At 38.0% G+C, this 23,046-nt stretch overlaps 1 protein-coding gene across 3 annotated transcripts in view; it reads left to right on the top strand.

The window, feature by feature from the left end:
• BEGAIN (brain enriched guanylate kinase associated) overlaps nucleotides 1-23,046 on the top strand; it is a 149,543-nt gene that overhangs the window by 88,618 nt on the left and 37,879 nt on the right. For 2 of the 3 annotated variants that reach the window (XM_053980011.1, XM_053980012.1), the window contains 3 exons: nucleotides 684-845; nucleotides 2,434-2,490; nucleotides 7,076-7,142. In XM_053980011.1, the coding sequence (XP_053835986.1) occupies nucleotides 684-845; nucleotides 2,434-2,490; nucleotides 7,076-7,142 (286 nt within the window). The remainder of the gene's footprint in view (nucleotides 1-683; nucleotides 846-2,433; nucleotides 2,491-7,075; nucleotides 7,143-23,046) is intronic. The other variant, XM_053980013.1, reaches the window with a different exon arrangement.

Below are 23,046 nucleotides of genomic sequence, written 5' to 3' on the forward strand. Positions count from 1 at the left end.
AAGAAGGCTTATGCCGAGTGGCTCTCCTGAGTCTCCTGCTTTGTTTTGTGTAAGACTGTAACTGAAGATAGTTTAGAATCAGGGCATAAGTGCTGAAAGAACTGTGAAAAATTAGGGATTACACCTGAGTCTGGAAAGCTTTGGCTCCCAAATAAGAGGGGGAAAAAGGGAAAGATCTACAAGCTTAAAATCGTGACATTATTAATTACCATTCTCCAGATGAAATGCTGAACAATAAGGTCTCATAAAAGGAATCAAATAAGACAAAAATTTCTTCTTCTACAGAATTTTAATTTGGATTTCAGGCAAGGAAATATTTTTGCATAATTTATTGTTGCTGTTCTATAGAGACCTGCTTCTTCAGTCATAGTATGGTAAGATAATTCTAAATGGAAGGTCCTGTGTGAAACCAAACTCTAAACTGTGTTTTGTATTTTAATGAAGATTCTTTCACAACATATTCGATTCTGGCTAATGAGATAGTAGCAATAAATGCACCAGAAAGGACAGATGGAAGATAGTCAGCTGTCTGAATCAGAAGATTTTCAAAGTGCAGTAAACAAATGAAGCACACTTTTCTGGCTTGAGGCCAAGCTATACTCTAGGGAACTGGTCAAAGAGTGGATCATGAAAAGCTTTTTGAGAGCAGCTAAATTCTACAGCTGTGGTCTTTGTTTTTCTAGTACTTTGCAAGAACAGAAGGGGGAATTACGAAAGCGCCTATCGTACACTACCCATAAGCTGGAAATGCTTGAAACAGAGTTCGACTCTACACGTCAGTATCTTGAAATAGAATTGAGACGTGCTCAGGAGGAACTTGAAAAAGTAACTGAAAAACTGAGAAGGTTAGTAATGAACTTTTTTAAATAAACAGAGTTATTAGAATTTTAAGAGTGACTGTATTAAAGATGTATGTAGGTAAAAGCAAACACAGTTGCAAACATGCATGATTTATTATTTATTGATTACACATTGTGTTTTCTATTTAAAATATAGATTTCATTTACCTGAATGTATATTGCATGCCCCATAAAGTTATTTACATGTGATATGTAAGATGTCTCTGTACTAAAAGCAAATGTGCAAATAGAAATACACCTATATCTGTGCAAATATGACATTATTTATGTATAAACGTACATGTGGGGTAGTGCCATATGGCATTACACATATAAAAGTTATAAACCCATTACATATATATATAATTTAGACTCTATATATATAGATAAATCTTTTATTTCATGACTTCGCACATTTTCTTTGTTTAGACTTCATTGTGCTGATACAAAAGAATAGAATTTGGCTCTACATCACTCAAAGCTGAGACTATGTTCAATTGAAACAATATTCAGGCATTTTGCATTATAGTACAGCAAATAATTTCCTTTTTAGTCTCGAGCAGAATGGAATGATGCTGAAAAGCTATTGTTTAAAACTGTTGTAGCTGTGGCACAGTGCTGTTGCAAATCAGGAATCTAGTTAATGTTAGTGATAAACTATGTTAAGGTTGTGCTCCTGACATTCCGGGCACTGATTAAAATGGTCTGTAGACTTAGCCTAAAATTTATCATGATTCTTAATATCCACTTTTGCATTTGTTCTCAAAACTTCTGAAACTAGAATTATCCACTTATACAGGAATGTATTTGCATGTCTTGTGAGACTTTCTTAAACTTATAACTTAATGGAACTATTTGATTAATTCATTGGATGACTCAAAATTAAATTCAGAATAAATCATTCCAGGGCAATACCCAAAGAAATATTTTCCATTCCTTGTGGAAGGCAAAAGTCAAACCAAAACAATGACAGAAACCACCAATATACTGAGTCAACCAAACCATGTTATGCAAATTTTAAACAGAATCAGTCTGTAAGATCTCAAAAGTAGGAAACAGCCTAGTGTGGTCTTATAACTTAAATGCTTCTCTAACTGGGGATGCTTCTCAAAATGAGACTAAAATATGAAGATGGTGTGGTGATTTTGAAATCTACACATATCTATCAAGAGCAGTCTGGAGATTCTCTATGTAGTTTTCTTGTCAACAGTATTTTTCCTATTTTTTCACCTAGAGCAGAGCCACTGAAAGTAACTTCATTCTTGATGTAGTTTTGCTTCAAAACATTCCAGCACGGGAAACACTGGTGCTCTTTTCTCTTGAAGCATCAATTTGGGCAGCAGCCATAAAGCAGCAGAGGGGCTGTCCATCCCACTTCTGTTAAAACAGATGGGTTTCCTAGTCAGTAGAAAGCCTCTTATCAACTGCACTGGACACCAATGAGTTAAGCACCCTTTGAAACTCAGGCCAGAGGTTCACAGCCAAGTCTGGTGTTCATACCAGGACACCCCATTAGCAGAACTGACTTTCCAATATTCTAATGGAACATTGTACCATATTATGAAGAAAACTTATATTAAAAATTATGTTTCAGGCAGGTGATTACTCCCCTGAAGACATATCATAATGGAAGCAAAAAATATTTTACGAGGTGAGCTTTAAAAATGTTTCTATTGAGAATAGCAAGGCATCCTGCAAGTTGAACAAGATTTGTTAGCCTGGAGAAGGATAATGTCTGAAAAAAACCTGTCATCCAAAAGCTTGTCAGCAACATGTCACAGAGGAAAATCAATGTGAGAAAAACAAAGAAGTAGAATTAGTTTCAATTATATGTCTCTTCCTCTATTCACTGCACAGGGAGAGAAATTCATCCCCCTGTAGATGAATATGCCCTGTGAAACAAGATCCCACTCGTACACTGGAGAACATGTCTGTTATTAAATTTCCTTTTCTGTAAAGTGCATTTTTTTTTTCCAGGAGGCTGAATGACTATTCTTTTGTAATCCTTTCTGAAGGTCTTTGTCTTAATTTATCCAGAATTGCCTGTGCTGTTGCTAGGCTTCCCCAATTTTACTCAAGAGAGGAGGTCATTTGTGTGGCTGAATGGTCAAGTTTTCAACCTCTCTACAAACATTCAGAGATGTCCTCTTTCTTTTTTCTCAGTGAGAGAACAGTGCTAACTAGATTTGAAAATTATAACTGTAAAGCATAGGTTCAGCTTTGAAAAGTGACTGAAAAGAGAGGGGATTTCATATTCCCTGCAGTGGTCCCTTATCTGACATGGTCAGCACAGCTTTTATAAGTTAAAATCTAAAAAATTTCAAAATCCAAACTTGGAGCCACATCTGGACTCCGAAGTTCATTTTGGGTTTCTTCCTTGAGACCTTGCCCTGGGTAACAACTTGATGAGGTCCCCTATCTTTTAACAGAAAGTAGAGTTATTTTAAGGCATAAGAAGTAAACTCATAAAAGCATATATTTAGCACTGAGATTAGCCCACACATATAATCATTGCACCAAGAGCAAGACATTTCACAGACTGAAGGGGTGTTCTGAACAGGAATCCTGGAGGAAAAACTATTGTTTTCATAAGAATGTTGGTATAACTTGTGATAACAGAGAGAAAAACATTTTTAGAACAAGAAGCTACTCTTTCAACAGTCACTTTTCAAAGCTAACTACACTGTAGAAGAAATTCTCTTCTTTAAAGAAAGTCAGCCCAATACTAAGTTTTACTTTAGATGTATTTATTGGCCTTAAGAGGGCTTGAAATTGAGTGGAATCAGAGAAATAGAGGCTTTTGCAAACTCCCTCTTCAGTGGCAATCTGCAGCCTTAGGGAAGAGTGTGTTGTGTGGTGGGTTAGAGCACAGACACCTGACATGTTCAATATGGTCAGAATATTTTTCATTAGGCCCTTATTTGGTCAAGAATCTAAACCTTTGTTTAATGGATGCACATATGTGCACCTGAAGTCACATGAGTATCTCCTAATGACACAAATGACACAAGAAGACATCAACACATGATAATAGGTTATCAATTCACTTGAGTTTATCCTTATAGCAGTTTTGTAGTATAGTGAAACCTACTCTTCATTTTATTTTCAAAGCCTTATTTACAAGGTTAAAATATTTAATATTTCACAATGTTCAGGCTATCTGGATGTATTTTTTCTGCAAATAAGGTTAAGTTACCTTAAGTTCATCAGATCATTTTCAGATTTGAATGATATTCCCTACTTTTTACTTCCCCTTCCCTTTATCTTACAGTTTTGCCTAAAGATTGATCTGATTCTGTTCCTCTTTTATCCCTTAAACACATTCTGCCATGTATTTCTGGGTCCATTTCTCTCCTTTCCACCTACATTTGCTGACACTTCTTTTGGCACAGTGAATTTCCAATTTGGGGTTTATCCATATACGTGCATGTGTATGTGCTTGTGTACATGTGTATGTGTTTGTGCTTATTTTGACTACCTTTGCATACTGTTCTCAATAGAAACACTTTTTGAAGCTCAGCTTCCTACTTGCTGTGGATTTTTTTTAAAATTTGATTTGACTGTACTGGGAGGTGGTCATTTTCTAAGTGCAAAATGAATGTGTTAGAGAACTAGAGTTTATGAGCTACTTTCACCTAAACATGTAACAGGCAAAAATTGGATGGGTAAAGGCAAAAGAAGCTACAAAGTGAGAAGCAGACTGTGATAAACTCCTGCAAAACCCTCTACCACCATCTATGGCATGGAAGTGTTGTCATTGAAAAATAATTAATGATAATTAGCATTTCAATCATTCATATAAAGAGAAAAAGTGAGAACAGAAGCTGAGGAACGAACCCATTGTTGCCATGATAAGTCTGCTATCCAAGCAGCAATTACTGCTGTTTTTACTCATGGTCTCAAAGTTATGGAACGGGAACCTTCAGGGTCTCCCTTGAGCTGTCCACATCAGTAACCAGTGCAGAACAGCCTGTGGTACAGGGGCACCTGGGCTAGAAAAACCTGAACCAAAGTTTTTCTCCCCTTTACTTTCAGGAAGTTATGCAAGTGCTTTTGAACCCATGCAAACCTTTAGGGCATTGCAAGTGCTAATGTTTAAATCAGTTTTTACACCACCTCCACTTGAACCACAAACTGCCTGGGTGCAGAGCAAGTTTAACCTGTTCTAGTTTGCTTTACTAGACAAAAACTATAAACTATGACAGAAAAGATGCTGGGGCACTTCTGGGCTCAGCCAGAAGGCACTATTTTACTTCTCTAAGTCCTTTCTTCCAGCATCATGGCATGCATCCTTACCAGCAAAACAAAGTATTTATGCTGAGTAGCTTCAGGCAAAGTCATTTTAACCTTCCTTGTATCAAGATCATCTCTACTTTCTTTTGTACCACAAAAAGATGGGTACAGAGTACCCTGAAACTTGTCTCTGTTGTGTTGACAGCTAAATGGCAGGGAAAATCCCAAGTAAACCTAGAGCTGCACAAATCAATGTCTATAGAGAGGCTTAGTGATAAATGCTGTGAGGATCATGGACAATGCAGAGAATTGTAAACTTCAGTCAATCCTTTTGAGTCACCTGGACACCAACACAATAGCACTATGAGAATTGGTGAGTATTGACCAAGTTTCACAGTACAAGTCTCAGAGATTTTCAGCCCATTTGGGTCACCACCTTAGCAAACAGTCTTTACCACGGATCCTCCTCACAGGAAGGAAGTCTCTGCTCAGCACCTCTGTAAAACACAGGCAACATTGAGACTTCCCCCAGGCTTGCAATGCATATTGGAAATGGCTGCCCTGATTGTGGACTGACCCTTGGTACCCCGAGGAGGTTCACCCATGGGGATGTCATTATTCATATCCACAGAGCAGATGTCCTTGGCACAGACATCCCCTCTCAGGTCTGTCAGCAGATGTTATTGCAATGCTGAGACACCCAGCCAGAGCTCTGCATCCCCTAAGAGGGGCACTGCAAGCCACTGGTCTGCCCTGAACGGAGAATTCTTATCATTTAACTGGAAAGAAAAGCTCCATGGCAACAGAAGCCAAGATAAGCATCACTTTGCCAAGAAGGAGTGGGCTGGACCTTTTGATTTGCAGCTATGGCATGTTTGGAAAACAGATCATTCCAGTTTCAGCAGCCACTCCTAAGCAAATGATAAACAAAGAGACTTCTTTAATCCCAGTCCCATCCTGATAACCACAGAAGCTACACCCAGATCCAGACTTCTCAGAGGAAGCTCTCTTTGCTGTATAAATGTGGATTACATCTGAGTTCACTCTTACAGTGAAAACACTTGCACATTTCCTAAAATCTCTTCGCTGCAGAAAATACTCTGACCTATTGATCAGTACAGCCATATGGATTTATTCAGACCAACTTTTCACAGCTGAGCTTCTAACATTTGCTTTACACTTGTAATACATCCTGCTGAGGTGATGGGTACTAATGAACAAGAAGCTATCCTCCTTAGGTTCTGTGGAGGTGAAGGTACAGCTACTACCAAAATACCAATGGTTTTCCCACAGGCTGTGCAGCTTGTTCATTACAATACCAAGGTTACCATCTAAGTAACCTAAAGATGTGCAGGCTGAAACTTTTCTTTGGTGTGTTGCTCTGGAATAAGTAGGGAAGCCTCATTTTGTGAGTTCATTCAATCCCTAAGTGCTGATAAAAATAAATACTCATATAAATACTCATCTTTTCTCAGCTAAGCTATCTAAATATACTTCCTGGAAAAAATAGGCAACTTCTTGAACTTTTGTTGAAAGAAGAAATATTCTCTTCTAAGTCACATGTTGATGCCCACATGTTGCTACAGTCATTAGGATTCTGCTGCAATTTCACAATAATTCTTTTTTAGTGCTGCCTCAGCCTAGAGCTCAAGCTTCCTCTCCTACATACTATTCTAGAGCCTGATGTAAAACTGTAATTACCTTGTGCAAGTTCCTAGGCTGTAACTTGTGTCTGCACACAAGTGCAGAACAATCAACATATCTTCACTTCCTGCTGGAATGTGCTGCTAAATATAGTAAGAAAATACGACAAGTTTGGAAGTTTGCTTAGGAAGCAGGTGGTAATTGCATTTCAAAGGCAGCCACTGACTGGTAGCAGGAGTGATAAGCAAATAGAATTTGAGTAGTGCAAGCCAAGGTTTTGTACTGATGTGAAAATACAGGTAAAAAAAAACAACATGAAAAGCAATGCATTCAGTTACATGATATCATCTTTGTTTTAGGATACAAAACAATTACCTAGCCTTACAAAGAATTAATCAGGATCTGGAGGATAAACTTTACAGAATGGTAAGTTATCAAAAGTGCTTTTTTTTTTTTTTAATATATTAAATGTGGTTTTGTGGTTCTTAAGTCATTGGAAAAACATGTATGTAGCTGTCACAAAAACACCCTCAAGCTCTAAAAGCAGTTATGCTTAGAAAAGATATCATGATGAAGAGCTGAAGCTGAGTACAATGACATAGTTCCACCAATTTAAATAGAGACTGCCTAGACTGATGATCTAGCTGAGTAAATTGTACCTTTAAAATAATTTTGGTTAATTTAGTTAATAACTCCATGAGATTTAAATATTTATGTTTTCATTAAGTATCAAATTTAAATAAGGTAATCCAAGGTTTTCTCATGCTTCTTAGATACTTCCACTCAGCTTTTATTGACTTAATAGAGCTTGGATGGCTTGACTTTTAAATTCTTTTGTAACTATCAAGCTGAGTATATTAATTTCCAATCTGCATGTGTCTGCCACCACAACATCAATGTCACTATCACAGGCCAATTAATAACCAAGTGGGGAAAACACTGCAGTCTTTGTGGGCTCCACATCACAAGACACAGCACCCTGGTTCAAAATAGCTTGAAGATGTCAAAAAAGAAATGGCAAAGCCCTTGGGGCCCTGGCTCATTTCTGATAATGTCGGGACATTGTGCTCACTGTTAGAAGTAAAATTACAAAGGGATGTGAGTATAATGTTTAGAGAGGAAAGAATGACAGTTTTGAACTTCCAAAGATCTCAGGTAGCAATTGCATGGATGAGCAGCTTGGACTGGGGGAAACAGTTTATTGTAGATTTTGGGTAAGTACAGACCATAGTATACAGGAGAGGCACCAGCCTTTACTAATAAACAAATTTTTGAAAATGTCATTGTTCTTACCTCAGAATCCTATCTCAATAGCTAGCAATGAATAGGGGACTGAACTTTTGCAACTGGCTAACAACAGGGCAAAATTACAGCTGGGTTGTAGCTGACATTTTTTTTTATAGATATATATTTAAACACTGTAAAAGCATAAATAACACATTTGGTCTCGGGTTATTGCTTTCTTTCTCCACTCTTCCTTTGTTGCTTTTTCCTTTTGCCCAAATCAATTCAGGATTTTGTCTTCATCTGTAGCCCAACACTTATTACATACGCACCACAAAAGATAAATAAAGTACAGCCATTCAGGCTGATAAATGAAATAAAAATAATAGAAATACCCAAAGAAGGATTCCAGAAAATCCATGTGTTTTTATCAGGTATTTCAGATCAAAGCAAAGAACTTTTAAACTGCTGTTTCAGCATCCAGTTAAATCCTTGAGAAATTATTTCAGAGCACAGCACAGAAAAACCAAAAAACCAGACCTGTGGAGCACTGTGCCTTTCTTTATCCCACTAATATGACAGTCATTGAAGATAGCTTTAGAGGCTTGAAGAAGATCAATCAGGCTCTGTACACCACTTAAATCCAGACTGCTTTGCTTCCTGAAATGTTGAAACTGAAGACACAAAACAAACCAAAACAAATGTCAAATAGAAATTCCATTAAAAGGAAAGAGATGAGCAAGAAAGTACCATATCTGATTTAGATAAGTCAAACTTTTTGATTTAGGGCACTCCAAAAGCCCTCAATACTTCTGAGACAGTTAAATTAAATAACAGCTGGTCTGGCTGATCAGCAGCTTATGGTGGACTGGGCTCTTGGATACCTTTCTCTCCCTTTCCTGCTTAGGAGGAACAGCTGTCTGTATTTATTGTTTTGCTTTGTTTGTCATTCTAAAATCAAACACTTTTAATTTCTCTACCCTTTTACAAATCCAAATATATGAACCATGTGTTTATTTTCTCCCTCTCTCCCCTACCCCATGCCTCTATATACACACGTGTGAATACACACCCACACCCACACACGTTTTTTAGTATTTGGTGGGCTCAAATTCAACAAGTAGGAAAAGAAAGATCCCCAGGCAGTGGTCCCTTGCTCCCCTTGCCTGCAGATAACATAGGATGCTCCCAGGAGGTGAGCTACTCCCTGCCCTAACAGGTGACTCACAATTTCCCCTCTCCCTGTGGCTGGTCCCTGCTCATTGCAACTTATGTAGGACCCCACTGTGACCTCCCTTTTCTAACATTTTATCCTGAATGTTAAAGCCTTTCATGCCTGCTATTGGTATGAGTGATGTAACACAATAATCATTAATTCATCAGCAGTCACAGGTAAGAAGCTGATGCAGCAGTTACTTTTCTTCTAGGCTCTTCTTCCTTTTGAGTCCTAATCTATAAATTATTTAAAAATATTTGAAAGCACACTTCTGATCACAGCAAATGGTATCCAATTGAAACCTCTGTCACATCAGAACTTGAAGTATAAATATAAAATATGAACCATGGTGTCTCATTTTGCGAAGTGCTAAAAAACGCAATCCTGAAATCAGGGGAGAGCTTGCTGTATTAAACTGGGCAAGACTAAACACAGGGAACAGTAGAGGAATGTGGCACAGAGTTAAAATTATGCTGTCATTCCTCTTAAAACTCCTGTTCTTACTACAGTAAGTGGCTTCAACTGGAGATTTCTTTATTAAGAAATCTTTAAGTGGAGTGTACAGCCTGTCTGCCTAAATAATTAATCTTTATAACTCTTTTCTCCATTAAGATGTGGGAAAAGACTAAGCAGAATCCTCACATTTTGCACTGTGATTCCATCACAGCACTGTTCAATCAAATAAATTTTTATGATATTTAGTTCCAGTTGTCATCAGTAAGCTTCACTTTCCTTTACACTTGTTTGAGTTTTTAGAGCATGATCTGCCACGGTCCTGCTGCTCACAAGCAGCAATTACAAGTAGATTGTGCAAGTTGTCCCAACTACAAGTTAAGAAATCCTTTATATGATCTCAATCCAGCTGTATTCTCCATATGATCCTCTCTGGAATTAAGCAATGTATTTTAAAAAGCTTTTGAAGTTTTAAGGCTTTTGGTTGCAGTTAGTTCTGTAGTTTTACCTTTAATGCCATAAGCCAGATTTTAAACTGTATCCTCTTTTGGGAAGAACTGGTGCCTAATAATAGCTGCTTAATAAACCCTACTGCTAATGAAAATTGCAGCCATTTCTCCTCCTCCATCTGCATTTTGAATGTTCTTGAAAACATGATCACAGATATCCAGCTGCAAAGAGCTCAGGAGACCTCATTATCCAGAAACACCCTAAAATGTGCCTTTTTTGCTAAATTTGACAGACAGACTGCTGGATGGTATCAACTTTGGTTCCCAGCTCTGCAAAGCCAGCACCAGCCCTCTGCACACAGTGCATTATACACTTCATGAACTGTCACGTTGAAAACTCTTACAATTTTACAATAAAAATGTACAAAATTTACAGCTAAATTTTACCATAGAACTTTCTCAATATTACACACCAAAGTCTGATTTTTCATTTACATTAAGGCAGGCTGGGAGTGAGACTGCCATAAAGTTGGAAGAAATTATTATATAAACAAGCAGTAAAGAGGGATTTGTGTTAAGGATGATCATGTCTGGAATTCTGCACTTTCTGAGCACTGCACTGGTTTTTATCCCATTTCTACCTCTGCTCATGAGTTGGAGGAGGACTAAGAGGTACAGCAAATACTTTATGTTCTATGTTATTAAGAGTTATTTATCCAGCTCCTGAATATCTGGGGTTTTCCAGTTTGCTGGCCATAATAGTTACTTAAGTACCTCCAGCTGGGGAAATCCAAATGTCAATTAAATATGAGCTGGGCAGTTTTAAATGGTGCTCTGAGACCTTGTGTTGGGTAAATGTTATTTTAAAAGAAGCAGATTGTTGGGTATCCAGGCCAGGAAGGTAAAGAATATGGGAAGTGATGAGGAATTTGATGAAAAATTTCAGTCAGGCATTAAAAACATCTAAGTACCAGCTGTTTGGCTTTGGAATTTGAACCAGTCACTAGAATGCACATAAGTCTCTTGTGATACCTATCAGTCACAACCCCAGTATATTTTAAATCATAAGTGAAAGATGAAAACAATGGAGAGAAATCCTTTTTCTCACACAAACATAAGGAAAACAGAAGCCCAGCATCCTTGGTTCTTGAATGGAACATGATGACTTTGATAGTGACTTTTGAACAGAGTGATTTCAAGCCCATCTTTTTCATTTTCTTTCCTTTATGGAAGAAGATGTTTCTCTCCCTCCCCCATGTCCCATGAAAATCAAATAGAGATGGCCTAAATATACTTAAAAGGATTTGCATCCCAAAGACAAGAAAGTTTAGAGTCAGCTCAACCTGGCAAGCTCATTTACTCACATTCAGTGAAGACAGCTGTGAATTTCAAGAGAAATTTATACTGGTTGGTTAGTTAAGGCAGAAGCCAGAGAAGGTTTGTGCTTTGTGGACTAAACTGCAAAATAATATTTCTGTGGAAGGAAATGACCATAAATGGCACAGAAAGTAATTTATAAAAATAGCAGTTGAAAAAAATGCATTTCTAGGAGGACTTAAGGCTACATGGTTTTATGCTTACAGGCACTTTGTGCTAAAAATGTCAATTTCTCACTAACTCTTCTCACACTCATGTTCCAAGTTAAAAATATTGCCAAATAGGCAATAGGACCTACACACATTAACACCTGTAGGAACTACACAAGCTCTGACTGAGTAGGTTCGTGAGTTTTGCAGTCAAATAAATGAATTCTCCTGGGTAATTTGGGAACATGAGCATGAGCACACAGGCTTTCAGACGTCCTCAGTCCTTTCACTCTCTCTGAACAGAGATTCTCTTCCCATTGTTGCTCCATTGTTATGTGGTTGGTGATGGTTGCCCAGTCCTCTTCCCAAGAGACACCTAAGGCAGCCCAGCTCCTCCCATTTTGCTCTACAGAGACTCATCTGGAAACTACTTTCCATTTTTCCTAAAGGCATGTGACTGTTCTGCTCTGTCTCTCCCTCTCAGTAGGACATTTTCCACAGCTATGAGCAACCTAAGGAAGCTGTAAAGTGACAATGGACACTTCTCCCTTCCAACATTGCTTTTGTTGCATAATGGCAAAACTCCTTCTTAACATGTGTCTTATCTCTTGGCCACTGATATGCATTTCTGATACCTCAGGTTTTCAGTAATTTTCTCCATCCTGATCTCCATAGTTTGTCTCTCAGGACAACCCCTTGGGATACCATATTGTCTAGCTGGGAACATAAAAATCTGCTTTTTTCAAAGAAGATGAAAAACAGAAATATGCATTGGATGCAGGTGTTTCTGACCTGTTTATTTCTTGTAAATGCCTCAGTCCTTTGTGATTATCTGACAATTTACCACAATGGCAGGGAAGGCAAGAACAAGAATAAGCCTAAGAAGGTGTTCTGTAGCAGGCATTTCAGGTCTCAAAGTCCTTCACAAAAGCTGGTGTCACCTGTGAATGTGAAATCAGGACATAGAAGACTGAATTGTCTTGGCCAAGGTCATCATGAAGCAAATTTACTAATAACTTTTAGGTTTTCTCTAACCAAATCAACTGCCTAAAGAAAAATATCAAAGAATTTCCTAGATTTTCTTAGATCCAATTTACAATACCAGCTGCTTATCTCCCATTGCAGATAAACTGAAAATGGCAAAGATAGGGTTTATCAGAGAGAGAAGAAAGAAAGAGAGAAAGAAAGAAAAAGAAAGAAAAAAGAAAAGGAAGGGAAGGGAAGGGAGAAGGGAAGGGAGAAGGGAAGAGAGAAGGGAAGGGAGAAGGGAAGGGAGAAAGAAAGAGAGAGAGAGAGAGAGAGAGAAAGAGAGGAAAGAGAGGAAAGAAAGAGAGGAAAGAGAGGAAAGAGAGGAAAGAGAGGAAGGAGAGGAAGGAAGGAGAGGAAGGAAGGAAGGAGAGGAAGGAAGGAGAGGAAGGAAGGAAGGAGAGGAGGGAAGGAGGGAAGGAGGGAAGGAGGGAAGGAAGGAGGGAAGGAGGGAAGGAAGGAAGGAAGGAAGGAAGGAAGGAAGGAAGGAAGGAAGGAAGGAAGGAAGGAAGGAAGGAAGGAAGGAAGGAAGGAAGGAAGGAAGGAAGGAAGGAAGGAAGGAAGGAAGGAAGGAAGGAAGGAAGGAAGGAAGGAAGGAAGGAAGGAAGGAAGGAAGGAAGGAAGGAAGGAAGGAAGGAAGGAAGGAAGGAAGGAAGGAAGGAAGGAAGGAAGGAAGGAAGGAAGGAAGGAAGGAAGGAAGGAAGGAAGGAAGGAAGGAAGGAAGGAAGGAAGGAAGGAAGGAAGGAAGGAAGGAAGGAAGGAAGGAAGGAAGGAAGGAAGGAAGGAAGGAAGGAAGGAAGGAAGGAAGGAAGGAAGGAAGGAAGGAAGGAAGGAAGGAAGGAAGGAAGGAAGGAAGGAAGGAAGGAAGGAAGGAAGGAAGGAAGGAAGGAAGGAAGGAAGGAAGGAAGGAAGGAAGTAAAGCATATACAAGCAGAGTAGTAGTGGTAGTCAGTGAGTATATAGCATTCAGTGTATTTAGTCCAGGTCACTATAGATCAACTGTTTCATAACATATTATTTCTTTCCTAAATAAAAAAAAGTAATTTGTGGAAATAGTATTGCATCTACAGAATCCAAAATTATTTCCTTTAGTCTGTACATGAGAGATTATGGAATTAATCAAGATAAGACAATGACTTTTGTGAGGCGAAAATCAAGAGAGGAATAGAGGAAGAGGAATTAGTACATTTTCTTTTTCTGGTTGCATACTTTGTGCTCACAGAACAGTACTAAAGATATGAAGTATCATCAACATCATAAGACCTTTTCTTTATTATCACAAGTGGCATGTACCTCCAGCAGAATGCACTTTGCTCACTAGAGGTGTAATATTTAATCCTTTCCTTATTTCTCTTTCTTTTTTCCTCCAGAAACAAACATTTCTTCTTTCAGCCTCCTGTCACTAGCAGCCTCAGAAGATACCATTACATTGACTTCAGGGAATTAGTATCAGTCAACACCGTATCTATTCCCTCCAGCTATAATTTATTTAGAATTTTATTGTCAGGAAGAACTCTGTCCAGGCAAGGCATACTGCTGATGTGAAATGTGGCAGATGATAGGTGTAAGGAAATACTATAAGCACATTTTGTCAACTTCATCTATAGTGCCAGTAGAAAGCATGGGCTGTGGAGCTGACTAGCTGGCTGGAAAGGCTTCTAAGGAGCTGATAGGAAAGACACCTTTTTCAAGCACAATTGCAATGCTGTAGGAGACCAAGGGAGTTGATGGCAAGTAAAACTACCCTCTGGCTTCCAACAGGTTTGTCCTGCTGTCACTGGGGTTAGGTAATGAACTGATTGTGTTCATTTATAAACAACAGATCCTCAGCACTGCTGGTTTCCCAAAGAACAGATCCTAAGTCAGCAAAATAAAACAGTTCTAAACTGGGAAAAAACTTTTTGTCACAAGATACCCACTGCCTGGAGCAAATTCCAGAGCACTTGAAAAAGATGAGCAGCCAGCTAATTCCTGCTTAGAGGAGCAATCAGCCTGTGTAGTGATACTCTGCTCTTTCATATTTTATATCAAAGAGCACATCTAAGCAGAACCCAGGCCAGGAATGGCAAGACCCTTCCCCAGCCTAGGGCCAGGATTGTTTCCATTCATTGAATTTAGATAAAGTATCCCTGTCTATAATTTAAATTTGCTGCTCAGATTTGCATTCAAAAAAAGCTGAATGAGAGGTGACAGGTGCCTTTACCCTGAGCTCATGTTAAACACAGGACATGCACTGAACTGAATACCTCAGGAATATTTCAAAATGACACTGTGACAAGAAGACCTTTAGCAGGAGGTGCAGTTGTAGGCAGATTTTATCATAATGTCCTTTTACACATTGAATGCCATATAGGTTGGCATTATTTCCCATCAGGAGCAAACCCCTGCAGTTGTCACTGCTAAGCTGGAGGGCTGTGTGAAGTGACATACCCTCCTCAGCCAGTGCAGGCTTGCCCCCATGAAAAAACATTAAAGATCAACAGTAGTACTTGTTGTACCAGGAGGAAAAGTAATCATCCTGCATTTCTTTTACAAATCACTTGCACAGAAAGAAAAGCACGTTTTTACTTCACAAGCAGAACCTTGACAGCACTTTGCTAAGACAGAGTTCTTTCTGTGATACGTTATTAATTATACACCAGTGTCAAAGTTTCTTTTTCCTTTTACAGCTATGGAATTACATTTCATGGGGTAGTCAAGGAAACAAATCTTTATAAGACTTTTGCTAATACAAGGTTGAATATGACATTAAGAGCAAATGATTCTTGAAGTTAAATGCCATAGAGCATGATATCAGAGTCCTCAGACAAAACACTACAGCCCCATGATGTTATCTTTAACAAAATTATAGTATTGGGAAATCAAGGACAGAAATCAGATTCTGCTGCAGGTGATATTTAATCAGAAAAATCAGAAGCAAGTGTTGCTTACTACAAAGGATAAATTCTATAATTTAACTCTGATGGACAAATTAGATCAGGTCAATAATTCAGACTTGAGATAACACCTCATTTATCAGAGAATAAGATTCTGCTTATTTCCATATCACTGCTTTGTAGAATAGATCTTGTAAAATGTTATGGGCATAGAAGATACATTTGTAGCACATCCATTTATTCAATTACTCTCATCAATCATAAAAAGAAAAAAATGCCAGCTTGACGATCACACTATGAATTATGCTGCTGTTGTTTTATTCTATAAAAAGGTCCCCAGCAATCAGGAAAAGGTGTTCAATAAGTAAACCTCTCCATGCCTAAACTCTATCCTCCTCCTCTTACAACTCTTTCAGTAAAGGGGCAAAGTAGATGATAAAAATTTCAGCTGTCAGATACTTTTCTTTCCTGAAAAATATGTTTATTTCTTTGTCTCTCCCTTGACATGTCTTCTTGAAATCCATCCCCAGCTCTAACTGATTTTTCCCACTCATTGAAACCACTTTTTTTTTTATCCTATAGTCTTGGAATACCCTTCCTAGGCTCTGGACTTGCATCTTGGAAACAGCTGACAATGTATACAAAAGCACAATGAAGTGTCCAGTAAAGCATTATCTCATTCCTCTCTTCTTTGATTTCTTAGGCACACCTTGGCTTTGTTTTCTGTGTCTGCCCTCTAATATCTTCATTCTCCATAACAGCATTTGAGAGCAATGTCTAAAGTGGCTTTCTGGTGATGTGGTAAAAGGATTTCACTATTTACTGTAGAAATTGGCTGGATTTTCTTACAACTGGTTCCTTTCTAGCTGTATTTTAAGTCTTGCTACCTCCATACACTTTTTAATTATTGCAAAACATTTGTATGGAAGAATAAATCTCTTTATTTTGGAAAATGATTGATATACTAAACTTTCACATGACTACAGATTTTTTTCAATGAGCTTAAATTAACTTAATTCACAGTTTTGACTGTTCTTCCCCAATGTACCATAGAATGATCTGGCATGAGAAGGATTACAAAAGACTTGATTTAATTATATGCTCTGTCTGAGCAAATACAATTCAATTAAGGAAGATGTGATTATTAAATCTTAAATGCATTAGCATGCATCAATCAGCTGTATGAGCTTTAAATTAATAAATAGTTCTTTCACAGTTACCCAGCTACTAGACAGGGAATCTGAATTAAAACCTCCAATAAAATTAGCCCAAGTCTTTCAATGCATTTTTAAAGCATAATTTACTGAATGGGTCTTTATACACTAACTGTAATAATTTCAATCAAATTTGTTCCAATATTGGGTGATGTTGAAGTAGTAATGTGTTCTGTTTTGTTCCAAAATCTAAATTTTTTGTATGAAGGGATTAATTGAAGTGAACACGATATAACATTCGCATGTTTTTGTCTCAAATCAGCTGATTATTTAAAGTTTCTATCAAAACTTCTGGTACTTTCCTGTTTAAATATTTTAGCTATTTTTCTTCAAATTTCTAGTATTGATACAGAGAGTTATCAAATATTTCAGTAAATAAATACACAGAAGATGCCTAGTAAAGTAAAATTTTGATTTCTGTACAAGATGCCAGGAAAGCAAATTAGAGTTTAACTTACTAAACTAAATCTATCTTATTAAGATAGATTTAATTTCTTCTAAAAGGTTGCAGCCATTCAATACCCAACTCAAGATGCTAATGAAAGGTGTCTCAATGGGGAAGTTAGTTTTGTTAGATCTCCAAGTAAGCCTAGTAAGAAAATGTTAAGAATTAAAATATGGCTGTGTCAACCTGCTGCACTAAAGGGCTCCCCAAGGGCAGTGGTTCCCTTCTCTCCTTGGCTGGAATCCTGGGAACCCTGCAACCAGGAGAGATCCCTGCCAGCAGCTGGAGAATGCAGAACTTTTCCTCCTCAGTCTGAATGTCTCGGCTTATTCACTTTATTTTTTTTTTTTTTCCAGTTACATATTTCTTCCTAGAGCACACTGAGGAGGGAAGCAGACTGCAGGCAGGAGAGATGCTGTCAGTCCTGTGCAACATCAGGGAGAGCAGCTGTCTCCTCTTCCCTTCTCAGGGTGACTGGAGAATTAGCTCCCTGTTGGATGATTCCCCAGTACCTGCTCTGCTCCTCTGTGAATTTTCATGCTGTTATATTAATGTATCTTCATCCCAGTGTTCCCAGTTACAGTGATGCAAGAGTTCTGTAAATATAACATCAAGGGAAGAAACTCCATTTGAGCAGGGCTTATTTTACTCCTTGGTGACACATGTAATTGGCTTTATCTGCTGCAATGAGATTTTTCATAAATCCTCACTACATGGTCTTGCTCAGCTTTCTATTGCTCAGCTTCCAGGAATCTTTTTTTTTTTTTTTTTTTTTTTTTTTTTTTTTTTTTTTTGCTAAATAGGCAGAGATAAAGAATAAAGAGTGAGAATATATTCCACGAGGGGGAAGAAATACAGGCCAGAAGCCCTTTTGGAAGACTTCTAAAGAAGCACGAATCTGCCTGCTTCTTTCAGCATTTTAACTACATACAGCCTCCCTCCCTTAAGCCGATTTATCCAGTTCTAAAGGCTCAGAGATTAGAATGAGGAATTTGAATGGTTTGTCCCCCACAGGTGAAAATGCCAGCTTGCTCTATTGTCTCTAAAACCCTTTCCAGTAGACTGCTGAAAGACAGGAGCCATTCATACAAGTCCTGCTCAGAGAGCCTTCCTATGCTACATGGAAAACAGAATAGAAAGCAGGAAGAGAGCTGATAGCAAGGCATATGGCTGTAGATGGAGTATCTGGCTTCTATCCTCATCCATTTGCTGTGAGGGAAAGAAGATGCTTGGTTTAGCTGTATTCATCTACAGCAAATAGGAAAGACTTGCCTGTGAAATTGGTGAGTTATACCAGACAGGCATCAACCTAGGTAACAAAAAGGGGATTGAAAGGTGAAGTATTCTCTTTTGCCACACAATCAAGGTGTCAAGGACAAAACCAACCAAGCCACCAAGCTGTATGAAAAGAGCCTCTTTAGCTGCCTATATGCCAGAACTGAGAATCTAGTAAAAAACTAGGAGATTTAGAAGCAGTGTGCATTGGTGCCAGAAAATTACACCAGCTCACGAAAAAGACTTGTGCAACTAAAATGGTAACTATGTTAACTAAAATGGTTTACATAGCTTGTTTGGGATAGACTAAGTGGATTGCAGAGCTTGGGAACAGCACTCTGTATTGTGCCTGGCAACTCCAAAATAGTAGTCCTGAATATAACTTAAATATCAATAGACAGCAGAGATAGATGTCATATTGGTCTCTGCCTGCCATGGACCACAACACTGCAACAAGTTGTGCATAATCTCTATAAAGAGCTGTTTGTAACACACAGGAGGGAAAATTCTGTCATCTTGAGCTTTAATGACCTGTGCTGATGGTCACTTACAGCCAGTACAGAGCTTCTTGCCAGTGGTTAAAAAAATTATAGTAACAATCTCCTGATTATGAAAATACTGCATTAAATATGAAGCTCCTTGCCTTCATTATGATAAATGCAGGGACTCATCTTGAACTTAAATGAGTTGTAGCTTAAGAGAAAGAGATAATTAATTTGTTACATTTGATATTGGTATACAGAATAAAGTCCAAACAAATGATATCTGTTTTCAATGCAAAGGAGTGAATCTTACAAATTATTTTGAGCCAAGCCATCTGGGAGAAAAGGTTTTAGACACTTACCAATCACTGTTCACATTGTTTTGCTAAAAACAAATCTCACGTCCAGGAATAAAAAACTAGAAATCTATAATTTAAAAAATTTAGGAGAAAAAGCAAAAATTGCTGCATAAAATGGAAGCTGTACAAGTAGCAAGCAGAAAGAAGAACTGAGAGCAGTCAATACCAGTCATAAAGTCTGAAACATGGAGAATAGGTAAAGGAAGGAAAAAGATACAGGAAAATAACCTGTAAGATACTAGGTAGGTATAATAATGCAGCTGGGGTCCATATAACTAGAAGAAATTTAAACAATAACGTTGATATTTTACGTAGTAGGCATGGAGGAGTGTGCACTGGCTTTACTCCTCTAATGGAAATGAAGTCAATAAGCTTTTTGGGTTTGGGAAAATTAATACAAGGAAGCAGTAGCCAGAACTTAGGACTTATGCTTCCTGTCTCCTACTTCTAGCTTCTTAATTAGTCCTTAAGTATAAGGACTCAGCTAGTCCCTAGGCTCCCCTCTATTCCAATGAGAAGTAGAAACACCTCTACAGCATGACTGCCACCTTCAAACAGGTGTCTAAGTATGTAGGCAGAAGCACCCTTTGGGCACATCTTTTCCACTGACTAGAGACTAGACAAGCAGCTTTATCCAGTGTCTTTCTTGTAGATGGTGAGATGAATTTAAGTTATGGGAGATGAATGCCTGGCTCCTGTGACGTGATGATACTCCATAATTCAAAGCTATGAATCCCTATGTTCCCCCTGGATATCTATGTTTCTTCTTTTTGTCCTACAGGAGAAATACACTTAAAAGAATCCTTTAAAAAATAGAATAAAAAAACCCCACAAAACAAAAGACAAAGACTTCAAAAATTTAAGTAGAGCGGATAGTCCAAGACATTAAAAAGTTATACCATGAAATATTATTTTCTTGAAAATAGTGCATCAACCTGGGAATAGCAGCACAGTGACTAAAAGTAAGTCAAGAATCATTACTTAAGTATGAAAAGCAGAGCTTTTCTCAAGGGTGTGAAGATCCTTCCTTTTCTAAATATGGCTTTCATATTTATTGTGCTCTATTAAGCACTGCAGCACTAGCAGTTAGCTGCCCAGTGCTAGGGCACTTATGAAGAGAGTTTCAGAGGGTTTTCTTTTTACCTAAACAATATTCCAGGTATGATTTTCCAAGTTTAATGTCAATAAGTGCTTGGTAACATGCTGGGGTGAGATGACATTGTGTTATATAGATGACAGTACAAGTAGCATCTCCAAGTATATTCTATTTAGCAGGGTACAAAGTTATATTTTGGTCATTCCTTTAGCTGTTCCTGTAGCTCCAGAAGTGTTTTTTAAAACAAAAAAGTTCCTTTACCAAGACTGACAGTTAAAAAAGCTTGGATTCATTATAAGTAGAGATCAGATTTAACCTGAAGTGAACAAAGACTTTACACACCCACAGAAGTTTGTCTCTATATCGTAAAGCCTGCAGGTTTTTAAATCAAAATCTGATGAGCTCTAAGGCCTTTGATCATCCTTTCCTAAGGTCTCAACTGTTGTAGAAAATCTCAGAGGAAGGTCATTTCTACAAAGGTCCTCTTAAAAATTTTCTGAGCCTCTCCACTTTCTTGCATCTTGGCCTGCAGTCCTCCTTCTACAAAATGCAGTAAAGTCAGCTCAGCTTTGTGGCAGCTTCTTGGGTTTTGAAGGGACTTGCTGTATTCCATGATGTGTGATGACTCTGTAGTGTGTCCAAACATCTTTTCCCATCCTACTCAGACTCTATTACCTCCTCCTGCATCAACAACAGATGCCCTCAGCAATTCTGCAGAGATCCCTAATACTGCAGGATGAGATCTTGCTCATGATGTCAAAATTTTCTAACACAGCTAAGAGACCAAGAATCCTGACACTGTCTTCTAAATGACTACTTAGGACTTGCTACTGTGCCATCAAGTGATTTTCAAGCAATTATTTGCCTGAAGAAGAAGAGTTACACAATCAGGTTTAATTGTGTCAAGGTAGATCCTGTATTATAAATTTAATAGCTATTTTTAAACATATTCTATGGGATTCAATAGCAAAATTCTGGGGGATGGGCATAGGCACATAAGTCAACTTTCACATGCAACTTTTTCATGTTGAAAATCACTCAGTAATCAGATTAATTCTTCTTTTTAATGAGATCCTTACTTTCTATTCAAATCACAAACTCTACCTCACATTTCTCCTTTGGGAGTATGAAATGTTTTTATCAGCACTCAGCTGTTGAATGAAATAGTAGGTTGGATGGCTCACTATAGGGGGCTGCTGCTTTTATCTTTTTTTATTCTTTTGTGGCATACACTTTGTATAGGCTGAACAAGCCTGAAGATCCTTGCGATTTTACAGCACTTTTTATGGAGTAGGAAATGCTGTATTTTCACATTCCCCCTAGATTAGAAATGTGTGCTGTACCTTTGTCTTGGTAACACATAGAGTCACTTGTGAGCAATAAAGCTGAAGGCAGAGCATGAGCTGAGCAATAAAAATGGCCTCAGTAGGTGTCCAGTTACAAACAGGACCAGTTTTTGACCCACGGAGGACAGTGTGGATACAAAAGTAAAGAAATCATGCTTACAGTGGGCTGAGGAGAGAGCAGGATATCACTGACAGGAAAGAAAAAGCTCTGAGTCCAGATAGAGGGGTTGAATCCAAGGAGTTTTCAGATGATTGACAGCCTTAGTGGAAGCAGCCTGGTGTCTGGAAAATGATAGCTAGGAAAAAAATAGGAATGGCTGCACTATGACCACAGTTTGTCAGAGGGAGGTCTGGCCTCACACTGGAAGAGTGCACTGGATTGTGAAGTGGAAAAAAGTAACAGGAATTGACAGTAGAAATGAAAAAGGAGCAGAATGGTGGGATAAACTGCTGTCATTGCAGTAAAACAGGGCCTTGGAGAGTAACCTGTTTACATGGATTTTTCTACTAGAACTCCTGAAATACAATCAAACATCTGCAACAAATGAAAGGTCCCAGGAGGAAGGGAAAAGGCTCTTTTTTGATTCTTCTACTTTAATGTGTTTAATAACTGTGTGTCTTACTTCTGCTCAGCTTGGCTCTGGCAGCCAGAGTTATTTAATACCTTAATAGACAAGATAACTGACAATTTTGTAGAAAACATTAACATTGCAAATGTTGAGATTAGGAACTTGGCAACTTTGATAGAGGCTGTATCAATCATTCATATTATTGTTGTACTCAGACTTTTCTGCCCTCGATCCCTGGGAACAGTACAAAGAATTAAAATTCAACAGTACAAATATTTAAGCATGTGCCAAGTTAAACAGAGGGAGATCTTAAACCAAAACTTTCTCAGCAGGACATTGTGCTACTAGGAGAGAGTTTTTAACTCAAAGTAAAACTCTTAAAGTGAATTTATACAAGCTATTAAGGATAATGAAAGGGCAACATCAGTAGATATTAAGGTATAGTTATGACATCATACACTGCATATGAAATTCTGAATTATATTAAATTGGGATGTCAAGAATTTTAGAGGATCATGATTTGTTTCAAAGGAAAAATATACAAAAATTCAGTACAAGCAAGGATAAGAGATGTGTCTTGGACATGGGACTCAAAGGAACTTTGAAGGCAAAATTTTATACATGATTTAGCTGTGGTTTCAATAGCTCTATAAATTTAAGCATATAATAAGTCCCTAAAGTGATCAAAGTAGGAATAATTTTTTAGCAAACGGATACAGACAGCAAAGAAAGTCTAGGAATATAGCTGTTAAAATATCACAAGCATCTGTCAAT

Source organism: Vidua macroura, chromosome 6 (genome assembly GCF_024509145.1).
Source record: "Vidua macroura isolate BioBank_ID:100142 chromosome 6, ASM2450914v1, whole genome shotgun sequence".
NCBI classification, from domain to species: Eukaryota; Metazoa; Chordata; class Aves; order Passeriformes; family Viduidae; genus Vidua; species Vidua macroura.